Source organism: Apis cerana, linkage group LG7, assembly GCF_029169275.1.
Source record: "Apis cerana isolate GH-2021 linkage group LG7, AcerK_1.0, whole genome shotgun sequence".
NCBI lineage: Eukaryota > Metazoa > Arthropoda > Insecta > Hymenoptera > Apidae > Apis > Apis cerana.
In genome coordinates this window covers 11,029,442-11,051,366 of record NC_083858.1, presented here as the reverse complement: position 1 = coordinate 11,051,366, position 21,925 = coordinate 11,029,442, and the positions used below count along the sequence as shown (strand labels likewise).

The window sequence follows — 21,925 nt, the reverse complement described above, 5'->3', positions numbered from 1 at the left end:
GAGGGAGGGAGGGATCTCTCGTTCGGGATGAGAATACGTAGGGTATTGGGAGGGGATTTTTTTTTATGGATAGATTTCTTCTTCTGGTCCTCGATCAGCAGGAAAATGAGGTTGTCTGTTTATTAAGGGTTTATTAAAGATATCGGGTGGTACGTGTATAAAGGTATAGAAGAGTTGTTGTGTAACTGAATTGGTTAACAATGGTTCTTGATTCAGTATTGCGTTATACGTTCGAACACCCTCGTTCGATACGAGTTTAGATACGAGTTTTATTTATGTACTTTTTATTTCTGCACACATTTAATTGGTGCACGCAGAATTAAAAGGAAACGTAGAAAAATTATGAATCTTTTATTGTATAAAATTAACTTTAATCTTCCTCGTAATTTTTCATAAAGAAACTCATTATGAAAGCACTGCTTCATGTTCTTTAAATCCTGTAACTAAAATTCATCCCGCGTTAGATAAAAAATACCTCGTAATTCATAAACCGTGTAAACGAATTGGAAAATCTAGATAAAATCTATTAAAGGAACGACTGTGATTTTATTATACTCTTTTTTCCAATATAAATTAGCATAAATATATCTTTAATAATTAAAATTGAATTTTTTAGCAATTTTTCTATTTCGAGCAAGAAGCTTTCTTCTTTTTAAACTCCCATAAATTAACTAATTTATTAATAAATAATAAGGCATCCTATATCAATCCTTTCTCTATTTTTCTCAATCAACCTTTCCTCCATGATACCATTTTACCACTTCACGCGAGAAAACGATCATCATCAAAGATCGTTAATTACTTTTTCGAGTAGAAATAACGAACGCACTTCGCTAATCGATAATTTTTTCCAAGCAACTTTCAGCGAACAACTTTACTCCACATCCACAAAGATTCTCAAAATCTGAGACTGACCTACCCTCCATCCCTCCATTCCTCCACTCCAGTGTAAAACTTGGCTGATCAGGATTGAATTTAGGCTTTTCGCTGTATGTAGGGGCAACTTTAAAGCTGTGCAGCGGATCCGGAACTTGTTCCATCAAGTCGGCCTCATGAAAGGTGAATCACGTGTCTCGAAAGCCGCGAGGCTACACGCGGCGAAAGAGTTTCACTCCGCGGAGGAAACTGACTTTCGCGGATTGTCGTTGTCTGATATATGACGAGGGCGAAACTTTGTCCTGGTTTACGAAAGATTTCATTATGCATGTGGAGAGAGAACCTCTCCCCTTCCTCCCGCAATTTCACTTCGCAAACACTGGTAAATCTCGAATGGAATATTCGATGGGTCCTAGACGACTGAATTTCATTTTTCCTTAATGGAGCCCTCCCTGTACCACGGCCAAGGTATTTGCATGGTTAAACGGGTATCGATGAGAGTTTGTCGCCAGAAATTCCCCATTGTCTTCCGGGGGGAGGAGGAAGAAGGATTTTGTTAGGTTGGCGGATGTGAAATGTCGATAACCAATAATCGGTTTGAGCAATAAGGAAGAAGAAGATGTTGGAAATCTGGAGAATCGCGATGAGATGAATTTTTGTTTTATTAATGTACTCTTTAATAATAATTTCTTTTTTTATAGATGATAATGTACCGATGGTTTATTAAAATAACATCGATCGGTCGAAAGTAACTTTAGACACGTGAGATCGTCAAAAAATGTTTCAACGCTGATGTATGACGACCTCGTAACCCCATCGTTTGCCGATTTGTTGAATAATGTAGGTAACGATATTAAATCCATCAAATATCCACCAATCTTTCTCTGCTTATTAAAATTTATTTCAGACAACGGAAGCCAAAGGAAGAACACGATACTTTTAATTTACCCCTATTCTCCATTCTCTTTCTTTTCTTGTTCCTCCTCGATCACGAAAAATCGTAGGGGAAACGAAAACCCAATTAGAGTTTTTCATAACCGTATCGAGTCGAAATTTAGAAAAAAGAAAGAGAAAAGGGGAAGAAGGAATAATTCGCGACAGGCAAATATTCGCGCGGGCAAAGTCGATGGCACATTTCACCAACTGTTCGAAACCTATCAAAGTATCCACGCAGTTTTCGTCGCCGCTGTTTCATCATCGCGATTTCGGCCCCAAAAGTTTCTGCGGATTTCCACGGGTACGCTCGCCCCTCTTTTGTTACCAGTTCCTCCCTTCATTCGAAACTGGAACGCTCGAGGCATCGATTAAACCGCGATTATTCAAACGCGAAAAGTTGGCTGGAAATTTATTTAAATCGGCCGCGATAAATTACCGCCACGTTCGCGGCCTGTCCCGCCTCCCTCGTTGTTCATACTCGTACACGGACGTTTTCATTATCGCTGCAGTTGCTCCCGCTTTATTCTCGTTCCCGATTAGAGGTGGTGGATTTAGGGATTTCGGGTATCAAGTTGTCGTGGAAATGGCGTTCGCTATCACTGCTTCCGCCCTTGTTTCCCCTGCGAACGTTCTTATGGTTGGATGAATCGTCCCGTTGGATTGTTGAATTAATTCGATTTTTGTTCCCTATTTTTATTTGATAAACGAATCATTGCATTTTCGAATGTCTATGAACGTCATCGCAATGGGATTAATTTAATAACGACGAATGAAAAGTTTCGTGATAAACGTGATGATGCAGACACGGAGAAATTGCACGTGATTTTGTTTCTTCACGGTGTTTGCTCAGCGTTACGTGATGTTTCCTCTTTCACGGAAGATTAGTCGATCTTATGCTAACGATTGTTTGCGGTGCAAAATTCGAGCTCGTGTGACTACCTATGAAATTTGACCTTCTGTTTGGACGATATAATAAGTGATCGTATTTTATTAAAATTAAATTAACGTTCGAGAAGATAACATGAAAGTTAATTATAGCGTTTTGAGATTTAAACGCGCATAGGAAATAATTACGATAATCATGATATTTACTCTCTTGAATAAAAATTATCTGTTCACTCTCCATATTAAAAAAAAAAATAAAAAAAAGTACCAAATCTGAGTTACCTATTCCATTCGAAAAGTTAAACTAATTTATACCTTCCCATTATACAAAAAGTTTACGTAAAATTCTATTCTCTGAAACGTTCTATTCTATCGTCCAAACGCTTACAATTGATCTATCATCCCGCACGTACACATCGGAATAAATTGAAAACCGTTGCAAAGGGTCCTCGGTGTCCTAATTCCCCATCGCGTTTACCTCTATGTGTGTGCCTTGTATCTTGCACGTCCATCCAACCAACCGTCCAATAAACTTCCATCAAACGAGCGCGCCGCCCAGTCGAAACATCGCAACATCGCATTCATCGGGTGTACGAAAGTTCCATACGTGGCCCGCATCGTGGAGGGTTGGAGGGGAGGCATTGTCGAAAATAGGATCGTCCCATTTGCAGATTGAGTTTGACTCGAGTGGAGGGCTCACCCCTACGAGCGGGATCGAACCGGATGTCAGTACAAGTCCCACCCCCTCTGTAACCGGCGGCAAGGGTGCGCGAGATAAGGTGATACGATATTATAAATGTATAAGCCGTCATCCGCTTTTTCATTCCGGTTTATCGTGGTTAGGGGCAGAGAACATCGAAGGAAATGTGATCCTTTGGACGATTTGGAAAAATTTCGGCTATTCAACGAAGGGGAGAACGAAATTGTCGTTAACGTCTTCGATTATTTCTTCTCAGTTATTTCGCTTTGTCGGTGAAAATTTACTCATATTATTCTGCTAGAATAATTGTTACTCGTGCTATTTAATTCGATCGAAAATTTAATTGAAGCGAATGATAATTTATAGATATTCGTTATAATTTCCTCGATTCACGTAAATCAGTGATTGCAATATTATGATCATATATATATATATATTAAAACGGAATAAAATATTCGATTTTAAGACATTCATTCATTTTTCTCGATAATGCAATTTATAAATATTCTCTTGGTTATTCCGATGTCTTAATATCCATCGCACTTTTATTCGCAATCCTCTCGACAGATAATGGTATCATCATCTTGAGAATTTATTTCAGAGTAAATCCTTATTCGCTTCGTCTTGAAATGCTTGCTTGATAAGTCTAACCGGATATCACGAGTCCCGATGATTGACGCCTCGCGAATTCTCAAGACGATCTCAGGCGGAAAAGAACGAGGAAGTTAGGATAAAGGGAGAATTGGTACACTGTATTTATCGATACAACTCCGTATCGAGATCCATGGATCTCCGTTTCGAAATAGAAGCACGGAATCAATCCGTGCCGTTCAATCGAGCATCGCTGTCATTCGATGCCATAAGCTTTAATATCGACAATTTTATTCCCCTTCTTCCTCTCTCTGTTCTTCCCCATCTCCGCGCGTACAAAGCGTTTCGAAGAAAGTTTGCTACGAATCTCTATAAAGACGAGACAGTAGTTATCAGTTTGACGAAAAAATTCGATAAACGCGCGCAAATATCGCATACGGTTATTGAGGAAAAAATTTCGACAAATATTGGTTTCGTTTCGCATAAAGAATTTCAAATTGAGAGACGGATTTTCATAAAGTGTCATTGTGCGGTAATCATTGACGGAGAAATTTCAATTCGATTCAAATATCACGTCATAGTTATCGATAAAAAAATTTCCATAAATATTAATTTCGAAGTTTCGACATATTTTTCATCATTATTGTCAGCTTGGAACAAGTAAATAAAGTGAAAAATAAAAGCGAGTCCGTCTTCCTCGCATTTCCATCGTATTCTCGTTTTTAACTCTGTAATTAATTATTTATAACTTAACAAATAACCGGTATTTTTATGTACATATTCCTTGCTAGAATCAACTCTCCAAAAATGTTCTCCGCTCGCGATATTTCGCATAATTATTCGATCCGTCAATTGAATTTAAATATAACGTTATTTATTTAAGACAATAATTCTTCCTAAAAAATTCATCGAATGCTTTCTTCTGGACGCTCGCTCGGCTCATCTATTCTTTTTGATTAATTCATTTTCGAGATTGATTCTTTTCGACCCGAATGAACTAAATTGTTGTCCAAAGCTCGAAAAAATGATTTGACGTTCCGACCAATCATCTAAATCATCTGTATTGGAGAAACCAAATAATTTTTCTCACAGGTAATTTTCTAATATATCACTCGAGACATAAATTCTTGTGCAATATTTTCCAGATTTCTTCTCTTAGCACTGTCCTTGAACCCTCAACGCGTTTTTTCATATCCAAAAACGAAACATGGAAACTTTTACAATTGACTGTGGCCACGCACGACCTCGTGGCAGTAACAAAAGAAAGAAAGAAAGCGTCCAAAATCGCAGCTGGAATTTTCACGGATCATTTGGCTGATGGCATATTCGACCCTGGAATTCCCAGCATATTCGATAATGGTTCTCTTTGCAATCCCGTGAATCGACGAAGAACAGCCGAGTGAAAGAAATGCTATCTGTTATACAGGATGAGAAAAAAGAAGAGGGATCAAAACTTTTTATAATATTCACTGGTAGCTGCCAAGAACAAAAAATATCAACATACGACCTGTAAATTAACGAAGTAAACGATTCAGACAAATATTAAGTCAGGATTCTGTCAACGCAATTATTACTGATACTATTAATATTACTTAATATTAACAGAGATCAAACGAACTTTAAATGTTTATTCATAATATCGAATATGAGGAAAGAGTTGTTCTTCCATCAATTCATGTCTGTTTATTATTCGAATTTTGTGTTTTTACTTCTACGAATTAATATTAACAACAATTGAAACACTTGATCTCTCCGTTTGTACTCAAAGAATTTTCTTTATTCGCGACATCGAATATTCGTCGACGATAAAAATCAATTTTCGAATTTATTCCAGATTGCGTATGAGAACGTTTTTTGACGGAGCCTTTAAAGTCTCTTTTCCTTGACATCGACACACCGGGTCGCTTTCTCTATAAATCTTCGAGCAACCCTCTCCCTCTCTTTCCCCATCCTGAAGAAGTGATAGCCCATCGAAAAATGGTGGAAAACGGCCGAGCGAAGACTCGTTGACCTGCGAAACAAGTAGCGCGAGCGAGATTGGAAAAGTTAGGGTATCTCTTTCATAGGGGACGATTTAGTTTTGTTTCTCGCGAGAAACGTGGTGGTGTCGGCATCGCTTCGAGATAGGGTGAAACTCGTGTCTCGAGAAAAGGTTGGAATTATTCGTTCCCTCGGATGGAGAGAAGCAACACGTGGCGCTTGGAGCGCTTCTTTGGCTGTTCAACCGCGTGTAAGGTAAATTGAGTGGTTGGTTTTGTAGGATTTTTTTTTTTTACGGATTTAAGAAAAAGGAGTAATAATAACGGCGGAGGTCTTGGTTTTATGATTTCACCAAGGATATCAATTTTGCGAAAATTTAATTTTATTTTTATTTCTAGAGAATCTGTAAAATCTGGAATATAAAATTGTAAGTAGTAATAATCAATTTAAATTGATTTTGATGAATCTAACATACGTATGATAGATAATTTTAAGGAAATATGCGAATATTTTAACAGAGAAGTTTAAATTTGAACGATTAAAAAAATAAAACGACAGTCTCATTCAACATATAATGTCACGGGAGTGGTTGTTAAAAGGTTAAGAGGGAACGATTCAACCGTACTCGACTCTGCATATCCAGAAATATCGTTGGAAGCAATTGCGTGAAACGTGTATATCGCGAAACGAATTATCAGAAAATAATTGTCGATCGGTTGATGGAAAAGTGGCGTGATTATTGTGAATAACAGTCGCGTTCGAAGCGCAAACCCTATGGTATTCTATCCACTGGATTTGCATATAAATATATATCGTTATTTGTTCCACCCAAAGGAATTATTATGGAAGTCACGGGGATGTAATCAGTTCCAGGAACGTTAAATGGAACTCTGATCTGTTAATACCATTCGAAACTTTGAAACTGGAGCCTGTTATTATAAAATATTCACTACTTCAACCCGGAACCTGTTACAAGAACTCGATAATGCGAACGTTAATTTATCGCTCGCAACGAAACAATGGGAAACACTTTAGCGTTATTTGCTCCACACGATGGGGCATACAACTATCGAGAAATCATTCGCCGAGTGTTAAGCTGAAAATCCGAGAGAAGTGGGGAAATATTTGTAATTTCAATCGACAAAACTCCCATTAAAAGATCAAATTACCTCCTCGCGAATTTCCATCTTTCAACGTTTCCATTTCTTTCAAAAAAAAAGAAGCAGTTCTTTGTCAAGCATTATCAACACCGTTGTTTCCTTTCCATAGTCTTCAACATTGTATATAGCAATTTTCGTAGCTTCATGCCAGCACTGGTTTTGGTGCTCAACATTACTCGTTAGCATTTATACACAACTTTGCTCTTAGCATTATTTATATCTCTGCTCTCAGCACTTTGTCCACAGCTTTGCTGATAGTTCTCGCTATATCGCCTATAGCTTTGTCCCCAATATCGCGAATAGCATTATCTATAGCTTTGCTCTTAGCATTTGCTCGTATCACTTTGTTCTTAGCATTGCCCGTAACTTCGTTTTCAGCATTATTCGCACAGTTCTATTCTTAGCCGTCTGTCCACAGCTTTGTTCTCCACGTTCTTCCTGTGAACAAAAGATAGCGGATGAATGGAATGCGAAATTAAAATTTCACCGTGTTCACAAACGATCATAATCGAATATTCTGAATCATTGTACATACATTTTTTCAAATCTTGAAAAAAAAAAGGAAATTCCATTTTATAGAGTATATGGAACGCTCTCCGCATAATTTCAGCGTATATATTCCCGACATTCCACACCTTGTTAGCCCGAAACGCATATTTTTCAGCGTCACACGCGCGACTGTTCGTCATCCCAAATGCACCGCGTAACGTAATAGTCGGTCGTTTCGCGTCTAATTAGGGAGAACGTTAGCTATGCTTCGTTCCTTCATTCTCGTTCCATTCCATTCGAGCGTTTCACAAGTGGATTATTTGTCAAAATTTTCCTATTATAAAAGAATTGGATTGTTTAAAATCTGCTTAATTCTATCTTAAATTTCTTCCCCCCACGTACATTTATAATTTCCTCGAAATATCAAAATGGTAAAAAAATATTAATTTCGACAATCTTGATAACGATATATCTCTTCTCTGGAAGAAAATTTAATATTCGAAAACCAATGCTTGAAACGGATTTAAAAAAAAAAAATTACTCAAAACGATATTTTAAGGAAAACGAAATACAATTACGAAAAAAAAACCGAGAGATTGACGATAATCTTTTCAACGGGAAAAATTTAATTACATTTCTCCATACATATCATCATCGATCCGGCAAAGACACAGAGGCGAAAGATGAAAGGGCACGTACCAGGGGCAGATAATAAAAGGAGTCGAGTGGTTTCTCGAACGTGGCTCGAATATCTGCCTCTCTTCTCGCGGGACTAACTCGTGGAAAGTGACCAAACCGTAAATTCTTTTCACTTGCACACCCCGCGCATTGATATTGATTTACGACGAGGTGGGGCGGGGGGTGGCTCGATGGAATATTTGTAATTCGGTTAGCGCTTCATATACGATTTTGCGACGACGGTGCCTCGTTCATTATTCGCTCAACTGTATCGTCGCGAAACGAGAGTGGAGGGTAAAATTCAATCCCGAATAGGAAAAATTCATTGGGCGCGTCCATTTTCTTGGATGCGGAAACAAGTTAAGAATAATGGTGGCTAATTTTTTCCCCCAGTTTTCTCAAAGCCGAATCTCGCGCGAAAATAGAATTTCCATCTTCTCGAAATTAACGGGATTCCCCGATCAAATATTTACCCATCGATGGAAATCTGGCTCGAATGTCTGAGGGAGGAAATAAATTGTGCACGCTTGATCGAGTGCGATACGTCCGACTTAATTACTTAAATTTAATAATAATAGATGATCAATTAGAAGACGAGGAAATAATTATTTAACGACAGAAGAGACTTTGACAACAGAAAAATCGAATATTGCAAAAATTTCTATCTCCTTGCGCCTCAATTTCTTTACTCAATCGTCAACCAGGGATTCGATTTATAAATATTGCAAAAATTCTTTTTCAATAGCAAAGCCTTCCCAGAAATTTATTATCCCCTGCACAGATATCAGAAATTCCAACGGCGATATATCCTATCTCCTCGTAGAATCATAACACTTGTATTAATATTTCAATGGAAAAACTGTTCGAAAGTGCTTTCGTCATCCTCGTAGTCAACGCGTGTTGAAAACGAAAATTTCAAAAGAATAACACAAGAGATAAAGAGAAAACAATTCCAATCTTCAGTTTTCCACTTTCGATGACGGTCCATTTTTCGAATGAACAAACGTATCCCCAATTGCGGCGACTATAAAGGTGATTACCAATGCTAATGCACCTTTCGACTGATGAGGCAGGGTAAAATGCCTCTCCGGTCCGCCAACCTTCCACTCGGCCGCATTTCTCAGCCGAGGCTACTTTCGAGCGGGCCGACTCATAAGGCTCCCCTCCCCTCTCCTCTCTCCCGGTCGGTTGGTTACCCAGGCCCGCCACCCGTAAATTTTCCCTCGACTATTGGCTTCCTATTACGATCCAACTCCCTATTTTCCAAGAAATTAGAATTCTCCCTATAGAGGAACTCGTCGTAAAACAGGCACCGGGCTAATACTAATTACGCGTGAACCTGAATTATTTTCGATCCGCCGAATTTCGTGGTAAATGCATCCTGACGGGATATTTAGAATCCTATATTCGTTACTATTGATTACTTGTTCAGGCATTTTTTTATCTGGAACGGTTTAGTTGAAGGGTACGTTCGCTCTTGAAAGATTCAGATCGTTCAGAAGGATTTTTGAGGTGGAATAAATGAGTTGTAATGTGTAATCTGGTCGCACACAGTTTATGATCAATTGCAAAGATTTACGATTAGATAGATGATTCTAAATTTGGACGGGTAATACGATTGCGCCCTTTGTTGGCTTAATTTGTTCCGATTGTAGGGAATTTGAAATTGCGAATATCGTTACTTTTAGAAGGTTTGGTTGACGATGCTAATTTAATTTCTTAAGGTAATTTTTTAAGGGATTATGTGACGGATTCGCATGATGCACGCAGGTTGCTCAATTCGTGACTGTTTATTACGCTATATATATATATGTATTTTAATTTACATATATGATTGCTTTGGAAATGGAATTTGCATTTTTTCTTTTTTTAAATTTTAGATTCTAATCTTAATAAATGACCTTACCATAAGATTGATGAATACACTTCATTTCTTTCACCTTCGATAATTAAAACAGAATGACTCGTTTGATCGAAAGAAAGAAAGTGGGAAAAAAGGAAAGAAAAAATTTTTCGACTACTTTCTTTAATTTCACGGATCATTTAAGGGGTTAAACGAAAGAAACTGTAATAACACGCCTCCTATTACGCTACTTACTTGTTTGTCGGTCCATGATCCGATTACGTAAACGCGAAGGAAAACTCACCCTTCTTGGGAGGCGAGTTACAATTTCCATTGAAAACGTTACGTTTAACGTTCTCCCCTCGCGAGACTTGTAAACCACTTAGGCGAGGATTCAAAGTAATTGACGAGGAGGGTATAATTTTGAACGAAGAAAGAAATTTCGAGGACGAGCACAGCCCCAGGATCATTTTTCCTTCGATCAAATAGCGATTTACGATCTCGAATTTAATAATATCAGGGAGTAACTCGAGTCGAGGGTTCATAATGCTGCAATTAATTAATTATGCCGGTGGCCATTGAGAAGATAAGATGGATTTTTGAATTTATGAAAAATGGTAAACAACGACTTGTGATAATACATTTCTGATTAAAACAGAAAAAATATGTATTATATATTTGTGCACGCATTATATATTTTGTGAATATTCCGTGTTCCGATTCCTCCATGTCTGTATGAAATAAAACAGTGTGCGATACTATAATACTTGTTATTTCACAGGGCTATAAAATATTGTTGCACAGACGTTATAAATCAAGAGAGCTAAGTTTATGAACCATTTCGAAACGTAGTTGCAAAGTTAGAGACACTATATAACGCTTATCAACATCTTAGAATATTGTTACATATCTTTGCCACGCGATACCGTGATATCCGACAATATTTCACCATCAACCATTAAATTTCCAAGGAAAGAGAAAAAAGAGAGAGAGAGGAAAACGTATTATTCAAAAAGCCTGTTGACCTCGCTGATTTCAATGATTGTGATATATATATATGTATCAAGAGAGCGATTAAAACAAGCAATTATTTAACAATATTTTCTTCTAATTTAATTAACTATTCTTGAATTCACCTAAAGAAGAATTTTAATTATTATAATATCCACTGAAATTACTCTCATCGAATCAAATCAAAAAGGAAAAAATCCCACAATTTAAGAAAAAAGAAAAGAAAAAGAGAAATTTGTCATTGACACATCTCCCTCGATCTCGATCCCTACGATCTCGAACGATTCGCCGAGAAGCGAAAAAATCTCACGGTTCAAGAATCCCACGTCGTCAGCAAAAGAAGAAGAAGAAGAGGAAAAAACCAAAAAAAGAAAAAAAGAAATTTCACACGAATATCGGTGGCTAGACGCTATCATCGTCGAAATTTTCAACGCTCTCCGCACGGTTGGTTAATTTCCTTGCCCGCGTAATTAGCCCGCAGGAACGACAGATAATTAGCGACCTCGAGGCGATCGTGGAATCAGCCACGGAGAGGAGGAGGAGGATAACTTTATTCGTACGAAATCCTGGCGGAGAATTTCCTGGTCGTGCTACGTTGTGCAGGATAGGCGATGGAGGACGAAAGGCGGGAGGGGAGGGGCGAAGCCAGGACATTGTTAACAGCATTGCTGCCTAATTAACCGCAAACGCTTTCAGTGGGTTTCGCCTGGCCTATTGTTTACATGCGGGCACGCCGCCTCTATGATAGTCCTCGACGACCGTACCAGCTGAAATATTTCCATGGAGATTCTCCGGCCGCTTTGTGCGCCGCATGCGCCGCCCCCTATCTGGATCGGAACGCCGGAAGTAACGTCCACTCGTGGCGTTATTCCGCGATTTTCCATACGACACGTGTACGCGGTCGCTCTGGACGGATGGATGGATATTTTTCAGGGAAATGAAAATCTTCGAAGATTGCGGGAAATATTTTTTTCTTTTCGTTTTTTTTTTTTTCTTCTTTGAAAGAGGATCGTTATTGGATGAAACGAGTGGATGCGTGTTCGGTGGAAGGGGGATGTAGGATTTGATTGGTTTCCAAGAGAAATTTTATTATTGTATTACAAGGTTTACGAGTGTTGGACGATTGGGCTTTTGAAATTGTTTGAAATTTTTATTCGTGAAATGTGTGTGTGGTATGGGAGGATGTCGATCGCGATTGAAGAGATGTTAGAGTTTATTAAAATCAAAAGTCAAAATTTCAAGTAGATTTATATAAATAAAATATTTCAAGAAAAAATAGTTTTTAATTTTGCATTATTTTTTATTATTTTTACAGAAGTATATTATATTCCGTGAAAAGTGTTTCACTCTGTAAAACTACATTAATCTCTTAAACAATTATGTCGAGAATTTTTATATATTATTTTCGGAGTGATATATTATAATAAGAATACGAGATTAATATACTAATATAATGTAATAAACGATAAAAGGTTAATAATGTTCGAATATAATAATAAAATAATATTATGCACTTTCAGTAATGAACCGTGACGAACCGTGAAAGGTTAAATGATAAATTTAATTTTTTAATTTTTTAATTCTATAAAATTTCCGAAACTCTACTCGAAATATAATAGAAAAAAAATTCGACAATGGTACTTGAAAAAACATGGTATACAGTATTCTCGATTTAACGCGAGATGGAATACAAAGTGACACCATTCTACAAATTGCAATCAAACCGATACGTATCGCATTGTCGTCAAAACAATCCAAATTATCCGACCCGTTTTGACACAGACGACCTGCCAAACAACGTTCCGCTATCCACCACGACAAATCGCAACGAAATAACAGATTAATTACCATCGGTACCCAGTTGCTCTCGTATCGAAACAAAGTATCGTGGTCTGTCAGAAACACGGCCACACGTTGGGTCAGCTTTCATTAATTTTAATTGATAGAAAGTCTGTGCAATGTATAGAAGAAAAAGTGGAGCTCATCTATACAAGCTAAGGTTTCGTTTCGAATTGACGAGGTTTGAAAATCAAGAATGTTTAATGTAATTTTTCATCTCGTGTTTCTTAATCTAAAATTGAACGAAATAATTAAACTAATCTTTTTTCTTTTCGAATTTCAACAAATGTATACCATTCTACTACCACCCCTTTTCCAAAGTAATCAAAGAAACCACTTTAAATAACAAAATTTATAAGACATAAAGAAATTTCAACAATTTTGAATTCAATATTACATAATCCATTCCATTGACAAATGATTTATTACTCTCGTATGCAGGTACTGTCTTTCAAATACATTTTATCTCGATTATCAAATCAGCTCCAATATTCTTTCTTAAAAGCTCGTAACAAAATTTCAATTTTCGATCCAATATTACCAATGCATGATCTAATCCCACTCACAAATGACTTGTTATTCTCATGTGCGGATATTATTCTGATTATCCTTCGAATACATTTTATCTCGACGATTATCCGAATCAGTTCCCCCCGAGAAATATTCCTTCAAAATCGCTCGGTTGGGCGCGTGATAAATAGAGCTTAAAAATGAAACTCCATCCAGCCAACAATTCGTATCACGCGAAGAATCCCGCCCTGTACATAATGCGATCTTGTTATCGGCCCTTGCCCACTATTTTTAGCCGCGAGCACGAGCATGGAAAATCGGGCGCGATTCGGTCTGCTCACCGGATAAAGCGGATCCCGTATGGATCGGGGTCACGTTCTTTCTCGGTTCTCGTTGAATTAAAAACTCGTTTCGCGCTTCGAAATTATGGGCCACGTGGCCATCGTGGATCTGTTGTGCACGGGCCAGGAAAAAATATATATAGCATTCCCTTGCGGTGGAAATCAGGGGTTTCGTTTCGATCGCCAGAATTATAGGGTTAGATGGAACGAGATGAAGGGGATACGTTGCATCGTTTGCGTTTCGTTTGCGCAAGTGTGAACAGTGAGCGGAGATACCAATATAAGAATTAGGGAATTTTAAGCAATATATTGTGTCTCGAGTTGGAATTTTAATCAATATTTTCTAACGTTTGTACTAGGAATTCATTTAATTATTAAAATTGATTTTTAATAGGGGTTCGTGTTAGAGAATTTCACGATATATTTGTTTAGAGTAATAATATATTGGAGAGCGATCTCGCAAATGAGATAGCGTGATATGATTGTTCGTTATATATTTAATTAAGTTTTTAATTTTTTGATTGTGTTATATGTATTTGTAAAATCATTCAATTCAGATGATAAGATTAGATACTGTTAAAATTTTGTTCGTATAAATGGAGTTTCACTGTATACACGTATTTCATATTTATGTGACATGTTATATAGTGAATTTTGGATAAATTAAATAAGACAACAATTATAGTTACTATTAAAATAGAATTCGATGATAATTCTTGACTTAAACGTTCTTCGAAACAAGTGAACACATTCAAACGTTCATTCTCAGTTTCCCTATTCCTCCCTTATTTCTTTCACTCAAACAACTTCTCTAGGTCAAGCACACGTCATATATATTCATTTCTTGTTATCCTCAAACACTTTTCACTCGGATTGTTAGGGTTTTTCGCAAAATCCTAACACTTGTACAACTTTGTACACACTTTGTACAAAAAAATTTACTTGACCCGTGAGAAAAAAATAGCTCTTCGATCCTAATCCTAACACTTCTTTGTTGTATCGTTTCATCTGTGAAAATAAAAAAAGAAAAAACAGGAAATATCAGGACAAAACATCAGAATACAATTCGTGTTACCTACTCGTTCAAATGTTTCTTTGAAAGAGTTAAAAAGAAAAAAAGAAAAAAAAATTCATAAAAACCGAATGCATCGAATTCCATTGAAACCCACGCAGATGCGAAGGTTAAATCCTAACAATAGCAATAGCAACATCGACGAAGTGGCCTGGAATGGGAATTGCTTTGTCGTTGTTCTCGACGACGACGTGGTACACATGTAAATGGGTCAGAAACGTGCGCCGATGATTAAACGCCGATTGCTCTCGCACACTGTACCACTCTATCCATCCTCTCTCCCTTTCACACCCCCTCTTTCTCCTCTCATTCTCTGCGTCTCTCGATATCAACGTTGAAAGCCATTATCGGATGCACGGATCGATATATATAAATATATAAATATAAATGATTATAAATAACTCGAAATCGATAGTGGGAAGAAAGAAAAAAAAAAATTTCGGGTTAAACGGGAGAATCGATCTTCTTGTCATTAATTTATGCGCGTCATTAATTTATACATATTTATGCACTGCGGGAGACGAAGAAACAGGGAAGACAGAGAATAAAAATCATTAATTATTCCTCGACTCGAAATATCTAGGGAGCGGAAATATGTATGTTTTTAAAAAGAAAATTAACATTTACACTCTTTAATCTTTTTGAAATTATAATAAAATAATGTGTTTCAATGTAGAATTCTTATAATTTTTCTATTCTTTGTTAATCCTTTCTAGAGATTAACGTAATATGTAGCGAGAATAATTTTTGTAATTGGATTGAATGGTTGTTAGATAGCAAGATAATAACTACAAAAGAAATATTAAATTAGAATTAGATAATAAAAAGAACAGTGATTGTATATCATTATATATTTTAAAACGTTAGTTAACTGGATGCATCAAATTTATACTGATTTGCCACGAATATGAATCTTCGATGGATATTGCTTCACAATTGCCCATTATCAATATTATAGAATTTCATTAATTTGAGAAATCGAGATACGTACGTATAATAGGATATATAATATATTATTCCATTTAGAGATTTCGATCCAGGATTATTAAATGCCTATATCATTAGACCATATTTCTAACAGATATACAAATACAGAAAAATAACGTGTCATGAGTGCAATTAGATGCTAAAATTTAAAATCCTTTTCTACTTTAATATCGCGTTCACGACAAAAAGTGTATTTCTTATTCATTGGAACAAAAAGAAACAACGTTTTATATGTATATATATATATATATATATATATATACTTATCAAAGGAAATGCGATAAAAGATATTTTCTGCTTTTTCGTATGCCGGAGAATAACCCCTGATTCCTACGTATAAACGTATAGAATATGCTGTTGCACGAGAATATTCCCGCTTTAAGGGTCGTAATAATTCTGCTCGTAATTCCCCAGGCTGAGACAAGACAAGGGCGGCGGTGCCTGGTGCCCGAAAAATATGGTCACGAAGGAAGGAAAGGAGTACCTCGAGGTGAATTTGCACAGCCCGCGTATACTGACGTCGACCAGGACCCAGGGCAGGTTCGGGAACGGGCACGGGGTCGAGTACACCGAAGAGTACTTCGTCGAATATTGGCGGCCGGGGTTCAACAAGTGGGTGCGATGGAGAAATCGACGTGGCATGGAGGTACGTATATATATATATATAGACACATACACACACATATACACACACATACCTTCTGTTCGATGCCTATCGATTCCAAACCGATTACCTATTCTACTTTTTCCTTCTTTTCTTTCGACCTCGACCTTCTGACCTTTCGAATATCTTTTTTTTTTTTCTAGAATACGGTTGTATTCGGAAATACGAATGGAATTTTTTCGAGTAGAATTTGGAACAGAACCTTTTCTTTCGACCTCGATCTTGCGCAATTTCTGAAAATAGAATTTTTTTTTATTTCAATCTCGACTTTGTGCTTCCACTCTCGTCTGGAAGCGCGAAGTATTTTAAATTATGAAAATTATTACTAATTTGAAAATGTAAATTTATTTGGTGCACGAGTTCGTTTATTTAAAAGATTCGAGGAAGTATAGGGTAGAAAAAGTTGTGATTGACCGAGCTCCATTGAATGGAGAGAAGAAAGGCGCGAGTGGTAATGGATCGTGTATAGTCAGACATCCCGCTAATACGGACGTTATATATTCCTGCAACTTTTAATACATCGTGGAAATTATTCTAAGGAAAAGAGAAAGAGAGAGAAAAAATTATTCAGGTCAACTTTGAAACTATGGTCAAACTTTATAAGCACTATTACTTAAAATTTGTTTAATGCTTCTCGCCTAACTCTTTTAGAAGTGATTAAAGGCACTACGTGAGCGGTGGTTTTTCATAAGCTTTACCAAGAAATCGTGTTAATCGTAAGTGTGTCAAAAAGTTATAACAAAATCATAGAAAACTACTTACTCCTTTTCCACATTCGCGGGAATCTATATTACTCGAAGGTAGAAAAATTCATCGCAGAAATTGCATTGTTAAAAGTTTCAAAAAAAAAAAAACTTATTTTTTCACAAAATTCTTCGGAAAAAAAGAGAAAACTGAAAGCTAAAAACAAAATTTCATATCCTCAAAAATCTTCTTCCAAAACTCAATAAACTTTTCCTACAACGAAACTTCAAAGAAGTGATTTCCTTCAAAACTTCGTAAATTTCAAGAAAGCTCCCAAACGAATAAATTTCCGTTTTAAAAAAAATCCTATCCACCCGCCGTGACTTCCCTTCTCCCCCATAGTCACTTTTTGATTTTATACATCAACGATGCCTACACTCGCTTGCCGCTCATCGATGAAACTCCCCCCTTCTCCTTCCCCCTCGAAAATCACCTTAATCGCACAGTTTCCAACCACCGAGCCCTCTCGATTCCCCTCTCCCCCCATCCACCTCCATCGGAACATCGTGGCCGACAGATTTTTATACGAACGACCAATTATAAAGCAATTTCGCGGCGAGAGGCAGAATTAATGCGGTGCCACTCTTTATAATTGCTCTCGTCAAGGAAATCGGATTACAGTTTTAGCCTGCCTCCGGTGTGTGGAGAGAGAGGGGAGGAAGAGACCGGGCGTGGGAACAAAGAGGGCGCCGCCACGTAATTCTATTCTTTTCAAAGAGAAAGGGGGGGGGGGGAAATCTGCGCGTATCACGCGGAAGCTACGTTTCCCGATAGGCCCCCGAGGCCATTTTACAAACGATCGTCGATCGCCTCTTTCTCATCTCCAGTCCAGTGATGGAATCAAGTTCGTTGCACGCTTATGGATTTATATCGAATTTAAAGCGAAAGATTCGAGTAATGGTTGAATGAGTACGACTATTTTTTTGGAGACGGAGTTTTTATAGAAAATGTTAAATTCAGTTTGGAAATGATACTCATGATATATTTAGAACTTTCATTATAAAATGTATACACTGTTTTTAATTGGAGATTAAAAAAAATATTAGTTTTCATTAAAAAGTTATCGTGTAAAATTATATCGTTTTCAAAGACAGTCGAGAGGATTATTCCCAGCAAGGCGACATTCTTGTTTTTTCAAGCTAATTCCATTTCGAATGAAATTCTCCTTTCATTTATTCGTAAGATTTACATTTAAAATTTGATTGTTCAAAAATAGAAGACGCAAAATATCGTATATTACTGTCGATAATGATATTATGAGAGCGCGCATCACGCGTACAAGCAAGTACACGAATCTGGTCCGTCGACTCGCGTCGCGCTCGATCCCATCGCTAGCTGTGTGGGCCGCATATCTATAACGCGTATCTGTACCCGGCCAGTGTAAGCGGCCGTTACAACGAGCGACGTGTTAATTAACGTCTCTTTAGCATGATAATCTGTACGCGATATCCATTAGCTCGTCAAAATACATCATGCCATGTAAAGCGATTTACCAGCGTCGATGAAATTACGAGGAACAGGCCTTCTCGTGCCGTCGCCTTAAATTACTATTATGCGCGTGTGCACACATGCCTATAACGGGTGCCTATACCGACGAGGCGATGGCAGAGGACTCCATCCCTTACGGGGCCAGTCACGATGATAACGAATCGAGTTTGTAAACCCCTCTGACTCCACTTGGCAATTGTGCGCGTTTTAGATTAGAAAATGACTCGGGGGAGGGAAGCCCTCGAATTATTATCGTTCTAAGTTTTCCTTTATGGATCTGTTACACGAAAGGATAGTTTCGCGATGTATCGATGTGGATATCGATCGATTCGAGAAGCGTGTAGTTGTTTTTTAGGAATGAAGGAAAAGGAAAGTGTGAAATAATTTTTCAAAGTTTTTATTCTATGAAATCGCGCGAAAAATCGATGGAGGTCCCCAGTGGGGGATATTGATTTTCGATAAAAAGCCGTGAAACGGGGAGAAATGCAACGAAATTCGAGAAATGGCAAAATATTTTGTTTCTTGGGAAAGTTCACGACGTTACAATATATGTAACAATAGGAAATTCCTGTAAGATGTACGTGATTCGCGTCGAATATTAAAACGATAGAACTCGTAACATATAGTTTTACAAAAGAGAAACAAAGAGAAACTTATCCTCAATCTGTATTCGTATCGAAGAAACCATATTTTCTTATGGAATTATCTAATATTTAAAAATAATCGATCCTCTGTGAGTATTAATATAGAATTACGTTAAAGAGACCTCTTTAAGATCGTTCACGAATGTTCGTTCTTCTTTAACATCGTGGAGATTCGAAACCATGTTAATCGCTATTCACACGAAATTTCCATTTTCGGATTACCGTCGATATGGCTTTCTCATAACATGGAATTTCTTATAGAGAATATTATTCGAGTTCTCTCTTGTTAGTTTCATGACCACACCTCGTGGGTTAATTCCTCGATGCTTTCTCTAGATTTTCACTAAAATACTCGCCCTTACTCGCGTTACACAGAAACATCATAAACGTACCCACACACACATTCTCCCTTAAGACTAAACGAATTCTCCGGAAACTAACTAAAGCTACTGCCGCTTCAGACTGAAAGATACTGCGAAATGAGCTTGTTCTTACAAAACAACAACGCTTCAGAATTCCTTCCTCGGCCTTATTTAATAAAAAATTTTACAACTTTATTATATCGCTTTTCTTTACGATACTTTATATTACCGCGTACAGGAAAATTTTTGAAAGGAATTCCGTTTAAAAATGATCGTTATTATTACTTCAACTTCAATCCAATCCTTTTTATACCGTTTAAAAAATAATAATTGCGCTATTTTTATCTGATTAATTCCATAATCTTTCGCATAAATTTTATTTTAATAGAAAATTCTCTACATATACAAATTATTACACTGTCGATTTAAAGAAGGGAATACTTTAATGATAGATATTATATAAAAATAAATATAAAAATATTATTTATTCAACGTTAATTACAGTAGATTATGTTTTACTTCATACGTGTATTAAAAATCATCGATATGCTACTCGCTCCTCATTGGCCAACTAGAAATTATAATGGAAAATCTTTGGAAAGACGAGCATACGTATCTCGTCCAGTATCGGGGACGAGGACGTACCGCTTTTGTTCGCGGTCCAGTTTCATATCTGTAAATGGACTTTTAATGGATACTACACGGTGAATCAATCGCATTTGTTCGGAACGGCTTGCTCATAATCAATCGTAACGAACCATTTTTCTTTTCGATCCCTTTCCGTGTTTCTTTCATCGCGCTTAAACGATCGCCGTGCTCTCGAGCACGAATCGGCCATAAGTGGGGGGAACACCGGCGGAAGTTTCTCGATAGTTTCGTCTCACTTCGATCGGCAAACGAACTCTGCTCTTCCCTTCGCGCTCCGCCAACCCCCACATGTTAAACCTCGCCCCGGAATATCGGGGAAAATTCCATTCCCAGTATGCGTGCAACTTTCCACCGTATTCTGTATTTTCAATTTTCTTTGAACGAAATTTTGCCATTTTTTTATACGCGATCCTTATACACGATTCTATGCATTTTTACAATTATTTCCGTTTTATTTAAAAAAGGAACGATCGAGTTTCTCGCATATAATAGTTTATAGAATTCCAATTGATTTTCAATTTATTTTCTCTATTTTTCGAAATTAAATCCCGAGAAAGAAGTCTTGCGAATATTCTACTACTATCTCCCTCTTTAAAACACGAATTTCCACGTTAAATAATTACGATAATACGTGTATAATAATAATAACACGTAAAACAGAAAAATTAGAAGAGGAAACTTTCGAAATAAACGGATGCTCGACTTGGAAAATCTAAGGGAAACAACGCATCTAAAGGGAGCCTTTTCATAGACACGCCTCGACGGACCGTCACGCAATTTAGCGATACCGATATTTCCCACCGTTTCCTGTCGAGCAGGGAAAAGTAAAGTCGCGAAAGTAAAACTCTCGATATTCTCCCAGTGGCTTGGCGGTTCTCCCCCTCCCTTCACACGCGTCAGCTGAAGCGCACGTAACGTGTCCTCCCATCCCCACGCTCAAAGATCCGCTCAAAGCGCGCTCTCCGCTCGGATCCGGTCCGCTTGGAAAGTGCGCGACAGGATGGGGGGAGAAGGAAGGAAATAAAAGTCGAGATACGAAAGATGGAGAAGGGTTTAAGATGGGGTTGGAAGGAGAAGGATAAGAGCACGTTTACCCTCTTCAGCTTCAATCTGGCCGGCGCGCCGATCTTTGTGCACCCGCGCTACTTTTTCTCCTTGTTGCAGTTTTGAATACGAGCAGGAAAAAAGTGCCCCTCCCACTCGGTTTGCCGTTCAAGTTGGGTTGGAAAGAAACGAGGAGAGGATCGAGGAGGTGGAAAAAGCGAAACGACCGTGTTATCGCCCCGTGTTGTACGTGACCCGCGTCCTCCACAGGCGGACGAGGCCGTGCCCTCCGCTCCCTCGAGAGGAAGCGAGAGGAAGGGCGAGTGAAAAGGGTAGTTTTCCGGTTCCGATCGAGCGAAGGAAAAATTTCCATGCCGTCACGATTTCCTTTCGCCCTCCCTTTTACCCGTGAAATATATTAAATAAGAGAAAG

At 37.7% G+C, this 21,925-nt stretch overlaps 1 protein-coding gene across 5 annotated transcripts in view; it reads left to right on the top strand.

Annotated features, from left to right (window-relative positions):
• The window catches only part of LOC107999224 (discoidin domain-containing receptor 2), a 228,438-nt gene that overhangs the window by 130,889 nt on the left and 75,624 nt on the right, over positions 1–21,925 (top strand). For all 5 annotated transcript variants that reach the window (XM_062077201.1, XM_062077200.1, XM_062077196.1 and 2 more), the window contains one exon: positions 16,313–16,544. In XM_062077201.1, coding sequence (XP_061933185.1) covers positions 16,313–16,544 — 232 coding nt within the window. The remainder of the gene's footprint in view (positions 1–16,312; positions 16,545–21,925) is intronic.